At 30.0% G+C, this 12,579-nt stretch overlaps 1 protein-coding gene across 3 annotated transcripts in view; it reads left to right on the top strand.

Annotated features, from left to right (window-relative positions):
• LOC142322217 (uncharacterized) overlaps window positions 1–12,579 on the top strand; it is a 96,293-nt gene that overhangs the window by 22,500 nt on the left and 61,214 nt on the right. For all 3 annotated transcript variants that reach the window (XM_075361046.1, XM_075361056.1, XM_075361038.1), the window contains one exon: window positions 10,385–10,505. In XM_075361046.1, the coding sequence (XP_075217161.1) occupies window positions 10,402–10,505 (104 nt within the window). In that variant the 5' untranslated portion in view covers window positions 10,385–10,401. The remainder of the gene's footprint in view (window positions 1–10,384; window positions 10,506–12,579) is intronic.

The raw sequence follows: 12,579 nt of genomic DNA, 5'->3' as shown, positions 1-12,579 counted from the left end.
GCGGTTTATCAAATGGAAGAAAAAAACCTTCTAATAAAATTCGACGTATTTTTTTTAAGTATTCATTATTACAAATCTAACCGAACTGAAATATGTTTTCATGCTTATTTTTTTATTTTTTCCCCATTTTCGGTTCACCTTTAGGTTAGGTCATGGTTAGAACTGTAAACATAGTTCGTTGACTTCGGTGTGCTGTTCAGTTCTGCAGATTCTTACTCGCGAATATCTAACGAACTTCTTGATTTACTTTAATTTTATAGACATAATATTTTACTGTAATATGGGATATTTTAATGGCCGCTTAAATCGCTAGTCTGTTTTGGTTTTATATTCTACAGGTAAATTGTGATATCGCATTCAGTCGTAAAGATTTATTTTTCACTTCTGAATCAATACGCCATTTAAAGCGTAACATAACTTTCTAAGTAACGAATTTTATTTTTGTTTATTTTCAAAAAACGAACAGTTCGTTATTGAATTCAATATGTATGTATGTGAACACCTTTTGTCTTGAATTTTGCTTTCGGATTCGGATTAAGCATCGTTACAGGATTACAAAAATACACGAATGGCTGCGATCGGCCGTCAAGTTCACTTCAAAATTAAAATTCTATAATAATCGTTACGTAATAACGGTGTAAGTTATCAAGTTGGTTCAAACGCACTAATGTAAGGTTGATTAATAAATATATATTCTAATTTTGTAAATCAGATGTAAGACGCCAAAATGGCGGAAAAACTAACTTTTTAATGATTGAAAAAATTAAACATGCCATAAAACCGCCAAAACACGACATAAATAAATTATATTAGCTTACTGTATTAAGTATTATATTAAGTTATGTAGAAATTACAAAAAAAAATTTATTAGAAATGAATTAATAACTGAGAGAATAATAATAATAAAAATGTTCGTTCGGTAAAGTCTTACTAGAGTTTCATTGAAAAATAATTTATTTGTCTTATTAACTATAAAATTTAAAAATCGTTACATTTATAAGAATTTTTAAAATTTATATATTCATAAGTTTTATAAATAAGTTGAATAAAAAAAAATTGCCTCTAAAAACTGTTTTAACCTTTTTCTAAATATTTTTTATTACTAAAGGTACTCGCATTATACAGAAATATGCTAATAAACTTTGACCCTATATAAGATGGCTCACATTCAAATAGTTCAGTTCTATTGACCTCTATAAATCTGTTTTTTCTGTTTTCTGTGGCGTAATTATGACGGTATAGCTTACAAAAAAATTGTCTGTAGATAATAGATTCTTAAATAAAATCATTATTAACCATCATTAATTGTAAATTAAAAAAATATATAAACTCCTTGAAATCTGAATTATTTAACATTTAATATTTCAGCGTCTCGTATTACAGATTTATAAAGATTATTTATTTATTACGTTTTGCTTTAAATTAATTGAAAGAATAAAGAAATTGACTAATGTTGTAAGTTCTGTACTATGCTATGAAGGTTTATAAATTGTGTGTACCATTAAGTAATTTAAGCAATGTAAAGTAACAAATTACCCTCAATTTCAAAATTTAAACTCTCTAAGACCCATTAAGATAAAAAAGCGTTATATATATATTTTTTTAAAACAGCGCTAACTGTTGGACGTAAAAGCAACACACGCTATACTAAATATTTTTCGATTCCATTTCACTGTTTCCGATAAGTGTATCCGTTACCGACTAAAAAACTACTGGACCGATTTACGTGCGGGGGAAAAGGCAGAAAGGGAACAATCGGAAAAGGGAAATAGGGAAAATCGGAAAAGAGAAAACTCGAAAAAGATAAAAGGGAAGAAGGGGAAAATGGGAATGAGAAAAAACGGGAAATCGGGAAAAAGGAAAAACAGGAAAAGGAAATGGAAAGGAGAAAAAATAAATCGAGGAGGGGGAAAAAAGAAAAATGGGGAAGGATCAGGGGAAAACGGGGGAAAGTGATTGGGGAGAAAGGGAAAGGGAATATTGTAAATGTGAATATGGGGAAAGGGGAAAGTAAAAGTAGGAAAGGGGAGAAAGGGTAAAAGGGAAAGGTTAAATTTTGTGAATTTCCGTAAGTTCATGTTGTTAATGTTTTATCAAACTTTCAATTGTGTTCACTTAATCTATATATATATAGTCAAATCTAGCAATAGTAAAGGATTGCCAGGTCTGCTAGTTATTAATAAATAACATATTTAAAACCAAAAAAAAAGTTTAAATAGAAAGGAGATGAATTCTGATTCGAATCGATATACCTTCCCCTTGTAAGATACAAATAAATAATTAATTAAACTTTTATTGGGCTATAACTCTGAAACCAATGAAAATAAGTACCACTTATAATATACCGTTGAAAAGCTCTCTGTGAAGGCTTATTACTGCATTTAAGAAAATGTCCAAAAACTAAACTGTTTTGGATTTTGGGCTTTTTTGGACACTTTTGGTTCAGTCGTTTGCAATCAAAATGGGAGGTGCACAAGTAGATGTCCTAAATCCAAAACAGTCCTAAATCCAAAATTTCAACATCCTACGGCTAATCGGTTTTGTGTTATGCGAGATACATACAAACATACGTACGTACAGATGTCACGCCGAAACTAGTCAAAATGGATTCAGGGATAGTCAAAATGGATATTTCCGTTGAAATTTGAAAACCGAAATTTTTTGTGATCACAATACTTCTTTTACTTCGTACAAGGTATAAAAAATTTATTTATATAGTAGAGGAGATTTGCCGGTCGAAGCCCAAACTTTTATCAATTGACAATGAACTGTCAACTGTGAGCTTCTATCTCTGTGTGAGCTGGGTTTTAACTGAATGATTCGAATCAATCGAATGAATAATATTTCAAAAAATAATAGAATTAAATTTACGTTAAATAAAATAATATTAAATAAATTTAAAAAATGTCTGTTTACCAATAATGGGCTTCCCATGGGGACTGTATGTGAAGCTAAAGTGGTGAAGTACGCGAGCACCTCGTGGGAGGGTAGATCAATGATCATCATCAACTGGTACCAAACGGGGTGTCCCTGAGGCGCTGTTTTGGGAAGTGCAATGGGGTGCTATTATAATATCTCTGCAAACAATCGTCCGTCCGATTTACAAAATTCAAACGAGACATTTGTTAGTAGGTTAAAGGCTAACTTTTGCTGCATCAGTTACACTCTCGATCTAACAGATCAGGGTTATTCGAAAATGTTAGCTAAAAATGAAAAATTATTTATTAAAATGTGTTAATAATAAATAATCCGTTACGGTGCTGAACTTCTCATTTGGGCCGCTAGCTGGCGGGCCGATAAATTCTCATTCTTCTTTCTAATAGTGAACCGCTCTCAAGATATTTTTCAGTAGAGGTCTTATTGAATTTGAAAACAACATATCGTGAGAGATTCATAATCAACTTTAAGCAAAAACTGCTGAAGATAAGTTGATGAAAATTTATATACATGTTCTTTTCGATATGACTGTACACTAAGAAAGAATTTTTTGAAATTCCGAGTTTAAAGTGGTAAAATGAAGTAACAACGAAATTTACTTATTCTTATTTTTTTTTTAATTTCTTGGTAAAAAATGAAGATTTCAGCTTGATATTTTTTCGTGTGTTATCTTCGTGTGAATTTTTAAAAACCAATTTGTAGATTTTTGAAATTCCGAGTTTCAAGGGTTAAAATGAATTTTTGAATTATTTTTTGAAAACCTACTAATTTTTTATTTCTCGGTAAAAAATGAAGAAATCAACCTGATTTTTAGTGAGTGTAATCTTCACATGAAGAAACCAATTTCTAAATTTTTGAAATTCAACCTTAAAAGGGGGTAAAAAGAGGTAAAGTGATTTTTGAACAATGATTGTAAATTTTCCCAATCCCGACTATACTAAACGAGATATTCATTAGATTTGGGCTTGCAAATACTCTTCAGATAAATATTTAAAAACCATTTTCGGATTTTTTTTTAATTACAAGTTTTTATAGGGGTACGAATTTAAACGGCGCTGTGTCTCAACCATCACAGCCACTACCACTGTTACTGTATGTGTGACTGGCTGCACCTGCCTTCGATAATTTGACTAATAAACATAAAACAAAAAGATTGACCGCTACGGGAAACGCAAGTAACCATATATCGTGGGAGAAGCTGCGACGGGGAGCTAGTAGTATCATAAATGCCTACATTACTAAATCACAAAAGTTAAAAAAGAAAAACTCAAAATACTTTACAATTTAAAATAAATAAACAAACGAGTAAACATCACCGTCTTACATACTTACATGTCCAGTAAATCAGTCATTAAACTTAAAGTTTAAAAGAAGAAATCTGATGTGGATACCACTTGACTTCCTTGTACGTTTATTAAATTACATATACATATTTTTTTTTTTTTAAATGAAGAGCACATAAAATTTTATTTCATTACCTTCTGATATTTTTTCATATTTTTTTTATTTTTATTGTTACTATTGAATTATTATTTATTGTTACTGAGGTTAATAATTATTTACAAATCAATACATTTAAATTACAAAAAAACGTTAAAAAAGAGGTGTAGTCGGATTCGAACCGATGCGCCTTCCCCTAAGATCCAAATATTTCATTAATTAAAATTTGATATGGCTATAACTCTGGAACCAATGAAAATAAGTACCACTTATGTAATATCGATGGAAAGCTCTCAAAGGCTTATTACTGCAGTTAAGAAAAAGTCCAAAATCTAAATTTTTGAGGATTTCGGACTTTTTTGGACACTTTTTTTCAGTCGTTGGATACAAAAGGGGAGGTGCACATCTAGATGTTACAACAGTCGTAAATCCAAAATTTCAACATCCTACGGCTAATCGTTTTTGGGTTATGTGAGATACATACTACGTACAGATGTCACGCCAAAACTAGTCCGCGAAAACCGAAACTTTTCGCGATCACAATACTTCCTTTACTTCGTACAAGGAAGTAAAAAAATCAAAGAAAGCGTGTGATAAAACAGCCGGAATTTTTATATTAACGATAGATCATTACAAAATGTTTCTCTGGATTTTAACTTCAGTTACTTCATTTGAATATTAAAAAACCAATAAACATATTGATTGGTGTCAAAAATTTGAAAATTTTATTTTATATCACTAACATACATTCTGGATAACCTTTGGCCATCCTTCCAAAGTAGTTTTAGATTTAAGTATAAACGCAGTTCATATTCGTATGGTTAATATTTTAATTTGTACCTTGCATTAATACTCCAGTGTGTTGTTTTAATCAAAAACTCAAGTTGAATAAAATCAAACCAGTTAATATAGTATGAGTTTTTCAGATTTTATCTGAAAAATATTTCGGTTATATTTAAAAAATATAATCTATATAAATAAAAATGTAAATATTCGTATGTTCAAAATCTTAAATGCCCAATACTTCTTCACTGATTGCTTTGAAATTTTGACACAACATTGCATTCGTATACGCGCATGTGTTTATATACCTACTATTTATGTACCTAAGATGTCGCACCTGTGACAGGTAAAAACATGCTTTTTTAAAAAACAGCGCTATCTGTTGGACGCAAAAGCAACACACGCTATAATAAATATTTTACGATTCCATTTCAATATTTCCGTTATGTGTGTCCGCTATACACTAAAAAACTACTGGACCGATTTACGCGCGGGGAAAAAGGGAAAAAGGGAAAAATCGAAAAAGGCAAAAGGGAAGAAGGAGAAATTTGGGAAAGGGGGAAAACGGGGGAAAGGGAAAACGGGGACAAGGAAAACGGGAAAATACAATGGAAAGGGGAAAGGAGAAAAAATAAAATGGGAAAGGGGAAATGAAGGAAAGAGAAATGAGAGGAGGAACTGGAAATGAGAGCAAAAGGGGAATGTAGAAAGAGAAAGGGGAAAGGGAAAGGTAATCTGGTAAAAATGAAAAATGGAAAAGTGGGAAAGGAAAAGGGGACAAGGAAAGTGGGAAAAGAGTGAAAGGGAAAGTTAAAATTTTGTGAAATTCCATAATCTTCATTTTTTTAAGGTTTTATCAAACTTTCAATTGTGTTCATTTAATCTATATATATATATATATACTCAAATCTAGCAATAGTGAATCATTGCGGGTCTGCTAGTTTTTAAATAAAATTTATTTCACTAACAAATTTTTAAATTTAACGTTTTGTATTTAGCAAAATTTTTTTTTTTTTTGTAGAAGATTTATTGTAAATTATCCATAATGGTTGGAAATGTAATAATTTAAAAGATATTTTTATAGATATTTTCAGCCAGTATGATTACAACAAACCTCAGGAATGGTCGACCTGAAATTGTACAAGAATACATTTACATTCATACATATCATCCTTGATAGTATGAAATATTATTTGTGTATGTGTGCGTGCGTGTGTACGTGTACATGTGTACACGTATAGACGCGAGCGTGCGTGCGTTATATTTTCATAAAATGTTGAGCCTTTTATTTTGAAAAAAATTACATGTTATTTTTTTAAATCGGTTAACTAATAGTCGAGTTATGGCAGAAAATTGATGTTGTAATTACGTGTCTGTTTTCATATACGATGAAATATTAATTGTTTTTATTTATTTTTAATTCTAGTTATTTACTTATTTTTAATTAAATTTTCTCACAATAATAGACCTAATAATTATGATACAAAATTACAACATCAGATTTCTTCCATAATTCGAATATTTGTTAACCGATTTAAAAAAATAAAATGTCAGTTTGTTCAAAATAAAAATCTTAATATTTTAGCTAACAAAATAAATTTTGATAAAACTAATATTTATGGAGATATAAGGGATTGAAAAATAAACATAGCTGCCATTTTGTAATTTGCGAAGGTATTTAATTCCTGATTTTTTACTAATTTTAAAACGTTATTATCAAGACGCTTACCAATTATTAATGTAATTCGTCCATCCGAACTTGAGATATAAATTTTTATATAAAAATAACAAAATGGTGGACATGGGGAGAACGAAGTAGAAATCGCCATTTTTAAGGACATTTTTTGTTTAGTTTTACTAGAAGAATCCGAAAAAGTATTACCCAGCCCACCATTTTAGAAATACTCTGATCAGTGACAATCACTTTTTGCTAAAATATGACTTCATTTGATATTTTGGTTTAAATTTTGACCCGAGATATATTGTCCCACTGGTATTTTTCAGTGGGATTAAATGTCCCATTGCTGGCTGTTAGAGAAATAAAAAAGACCCACTTCACTTATCTCTACATTAACTTTTATTTCACACGATTGAACTTTTAAGAAAAAAGTACAAAACTAAAGTAAAATTATTTTATGAATACAACAAACTTATATAAAAAAGTAAAAAATAGAAAAATTTAATGAACGGAAAACATGACAATAAGAAAAAATAAAATAAAATACAACGCATGCTGAATACAGTCTTGTTTGTTTGTAAGTGTAAACGTAATTAGGTGCATTACTAAATTCTTTTGTATGATAGGGAGTAAAACAATATTTGCCTAACATTACTCTGCATATTGCACATGTAGTTCTTGTTCTTGTTTCTTTTTTCTTTTGCACATCGTCTTCGGGAGTATCCTTCCACTGCACATGATCTCCCAATATTTAATATACAACTTTCCTTACCAGAGCGGCTATCAGTTTTTCTGCCAGAGGTATTAAATACTGCTTCAGTGTAACATTTTTATTTTTTACTTCATTGAATAAGATCCAAGAGTTAATAACACTCATCATCAACAATCTGAAAAATATTTTTTTACACCACTAAGTACTGAAATATCACTTATGGAATTTTCTGATTCTTCGCTTGTTTCTGTGCTACCGTTCTGACCTGGAACATATGTCTCATCAAAAGATGTTTTATCAGAAAATCCATCTCATCTTAAGATGTTTTATCAGAAAAATCCATATCATCCTTTGATTGTTGCAAAATTTTCTTAAGCTCTTCGTAGGAAAATTGCCTTTACCAATCATTGACGTATCTATAAAAAAATAAAATAATAATATTAAAAAAGAAACAAGTTACAATATGAACAAAATCTACGTAAAAAATGAATACCAGTGGGATGTGTCCCATAAAAATAAACCACTGGGACGTACTGTCCAGTTGAAATAAAAAATAAAGAAAAAACTTCACTTACCAGATTAGCGATGATGATGGATGGTGTAACAACAGATACCCTTACACAACTCACGCAATAGACGCTCAGCACAAAACTAACGATAATTTAAAAAATATAACAAGATATATTGCCCGACAAAGAGTCACCAACTGGAACTAAATGAGATGCTGGCATCTTTTGGTAAAACTAAGAAGCGTAACTACTGCTTATACGATCTAAATGAACTAGCATACCAGTGGAATAAGTGAATAGCCTTATAACATTTACATGGATCCATCAGTATTTTTCTAAAATATCATAGGACTATATGTCCTACTGGGGATAAATAAAAATATGACCAAATGGAATTGTATATCCCGTTGGAAGCAAAAAGGTTAAGTCTTGTGTTTCGGAGAGATATAGAGGATAAATGCCTGTTAGATTTCATAAGAAAGCTACCTATTGTAATGCGTACCATGATTCGATTCCGGAAAATTTCGACATATCTTCGCGATTCACATCCCCCATACCCCAAAACCACCGCCAGCTCTAAAGTTTATATATATATATATATATATATATATATATATATACATAAATGTAAATTTCGTTTGTTCAGAATCTTAAATCTCTGAAAGTTCTTCACCGATTGCTTTGAAATTTTGACACAATGTTGCATTCGAACACGCGCGTGTTTTTATATACTTACTATTTATATACCTAAGATATCACATCTGTGACAGGTAAAAACATGTTTTTTTTTTAAAAACAGCGCTGTTAGTTGGACGTAAAAGAAACACACGCTATAATAGATTTTTTTTACGATTTCATTTCAATGTTTCCGATATGTGTGTCCGCTATAACTAAAAAAACCACTGGACCGAATTATACGCGGGAAAAAAGGGAGAAAGGGAAAAATCAAAAAACGGAAAGAGGGAATATCGAAAAGGGAAAAATAAAAAACATAAAAGGGAAGAAGGGGAAAATAGAAAAAAGAAAAGAAAAAGAAAAAAGGGGAAATCGGGGAAAAGGAAAAACGGGTAAAGAATAATCAATGGTAAAATGAGGAAAACAAAAGGGGAAATGTGGAAAAGAGGAAGGGGAAGGGAAAGGGGTGAAAAGTGGAAAATGAGGAAATGGAAAAGGAATATGGTAAAAATGAAAATGGAAAATGGGAAAAGGGAAAGAGAGAAATTAAATGGGAAAAAGGGAAAGGTTAAATTTTGTGAAGTTCCGTAATGTTTATTTTTGTTTCATCAAACTTTCAATTGTGTTAATTTTATATATACATATATATACTCAAATCTAGCAATAGCGAAGCATTGCCGAGTCTGCTAGTATATATATCACTTTCTTGTGACCACGATAACTGTCGTAATTTTGCACCAATCACTTTCAGAATATTCTTTAAAAATAACTCGTCCCATAAAATCGGACCATGGGGCTGGAAATGGGGGAGGGGCTTTTTTGAAAAAGCAAAATATCACTATAACTTTCTTATTAAGTAAAATATCGAATTCGTTTAAAGTTCTTACTATTCTTTGGATAAGGACCTAAAACGTATCTAAGTAAAGGTTTTTGATATCACCAACCACTGGCCCATGGGGAGGAAAAAATGGGATTTTGAAGTCAAATTACATCATATTTCCCTTAATAGGCACAATTGTCGAATCTATTTAAAGTGGTCGTTAGTCCTTTAAGCATTACCTAAAACTTTTGTCTGAAACAGTTTTATATGACCAACCCTTATGGCAAGGGATGACCAAAATGTTGCTAGAATTATAAGAAGATGGGGCTTGTCGTATGTTAAACGTGTGAAACTGGTTTTCTCATGCAACCATTCTCGTATTGAATAAATTTGAAGTTTTTCCTAACTTTAAGGTGCAAGTCTTTTTTATCCTCTACTTAGCACCGGTGAAATCTACCTCCCCACCTTCCGGCGTGCCGAAAGGGATTTTTTTTCTTGTAGAAGGATAAAAAATCAAGATCCAGTCATGCAAGTTATATTTTAACTATATCGAGTTTGTCCACTGGCAGTAATTGTAGTTAGGTTTCAATTAAAACAGTGATTTTTATTAACTTAGGTATAAAATATTTACTGACTTTCACTTCTATTTCAAAAAACAACAGCACAACAGCTACCTGCCCATGAGTCCCAATAAAGTAACTCTGGATAACACAAAAACGTTCGAATTACAAAACTTACTCCCTTGTTCACTCATTGGCATAGTATCATAATAATAATAATATATAATTAACTGATATTAATTTCGTTTTCTTTTGTTTCTATTTCAACAGTGGGCGTGGACGGAGAAATGGGTTCCATAAAAGATGTAGCTGCACCACTTATAGTGGTATCCAACAGATTACCGTTTGTTTTGAGCCGTAAACCAAATGGTCAACTAGAACGGAAACAGAGGTAAGAAAAATTTTTTAACAAATTAATTATTTTTAATTGTAATATTACATTTTTTATATTTTTATAAAATAATTTTTTATTATTATATAAATGTGCAGTTACAATTTACATAATTAACAACAATAACAATAAAAATAATAATCTTCTACTACGAATTTTCTTTTCGTCCTTGTCAGAAATAAAGTATCGTAAAGATAAAGAATCTATTTAATTATATTGTTACAGACAGTAAACAACGTTAGAAAAACATTACTTAGAAGTCATTAAAAAAATGTTAGTTAAACTGTGTTTATTAGAACTATCAGTTTAGCTATTTCTGTAACTTATCAAATTAATTTTAAATTAACTTATTAATTTAATTAAATTAACCTTTTGGCTATTCTATACAGAAATGTGTAAATAATATTATTGTATCGTTAATTTTGAAATTTCCCAAAAAAAGAATACGATTACACATTCTCTGAGCACTGAAAGAATATTTTCGAAAAGTCAACTATTTTACTGACTTAAGCAAATAAAATCTATACTCGTCTAATCCTTAAATTCCAATCATGTAACAAATAATTTAAATTACTCGTTATATTTTTTATATAGTTTTTTTTTTATATGAGATGCGCTCGATTCGTATTTATTAGTAACAATCACTCAGAAGTCGTTTCTAAATAAGAATAAATTTAAACAAGAACTAATTGAATTCGTAACTTATTTTTGAATTGGTGACTTCTAATTAGGCGTTTACTTTTACTAAAAAAAAAAGTATATTTGCGATATGGTAGATCTAAAGAAGATTTCACTGATTGCTATTAACATTTATGTCAGTGCGGGCTTTACATTTTCTTACACATCCGAATAGATTATTTCGTCCCACATTCCTTACAGTTCCACTGAAAGAATTCTCAAGCAATATATTTTCTCCTAAGAAAAGTTTTTTTTAAGTGTTCATAATCCAGCATGGTACTTAAATTGTAGTGTTACAAATGTAGTCGATTTTTGTAGCTTTACGACTATTTTGCAAAAAGTAATAAAACGGAAAGGAATTGTAATAGTGTTAATGTAATTTATCTTGGCAGAGAAAAACAAAATTCCTGATAAATTTGAATCATCTAAATTAATGTAGGTAACACAAAATATTATTTTAGTTGTATTTTATCTTTTATTAATTAAACAATGAATTTTTTTTAATGAGAAGGATTATTATTTCCTATGAATAAAAAATTTGTAACTTTTTCTTGATGATTGATAATAGAAATGATAGCAAACTATAATACGACAAGCCGAAGCAAATTTTATTAATAAAACAATTTTAATAACACTTAAAAAAATGTTCAGTCGTTTTTGCGACTATCCTCAGTGACTGGTACAAGTGTTCTTCTACTTTACCGACAGTGATATTGTTGGTGGTTTTTTTTGGTGTTTTACTTCCTTGTACGAAATAAAGAAAGTAATGTGATCGCGAAAAATTTTGGTTTTCAGATTTCAACCAAAATATCCATTTTCACCATCCCTGAATACATTTTGATTAGTTTCGGCGTGACGTCTGTACGTACGTATGTACGACGTATGTATCTCGCATAACTCAAAAACGATTAGCCATAGGTTGTTGAAATTTTGGATTTAGGACTGTTGTAATATCTAGTTGTGCACCTCCCCTTTTTATTGCAATCGACTAAACCAAAAGTGTCCAAAAAAAAGCTCAAAATCCCCAAAAATTTGGATTTTGGACTTTTTCTTAACTGCAGTAATTAGCCCTAATTGAGAGCTTTTCAACGGTATATCATAAATGGTACTTATTTTCATTTGGTTCTAAATTAAATTTTAATTAATGAAATATTTGGATCTTAAAAGGCACATCAGTTCGAATCAGACTTCATCTTCTTTTTTATAAGGTTTTTTTATTTAAATATACTGTTTTTTTAATAATTATAAACCTTTGATTGTAAAAAAAAATTTACAATAAATAATAATTCAATAATAATAACAATAAAAAAATATATATATGAAAAATTATCAGAAGTTATTAAATGAAATAAAATTTTATGTACTTTTAAAAATGTGTATATAATTTAACAGGCAT

This window comes from Lycorma delicatula, chromosome 1 (genome assembly GCF_047948215.1).
Source record: "Lycorma delicatula isolate Av1 chromosome 1, ASM4794821v1, whole genome shotgun sequence".
Classification (NCBI taxonomy): domain Eukaryota; kingdom Metazoa; phylum Arthropoda; class Insecta; order Hemiptera; family Fulgoridae; genus Lycorma; species Lycorma delicatula.
Note: the sequence above shows the minus strand (reverse complement) of the source record. Positions and strands in the feature narration are given on the sequence as shown.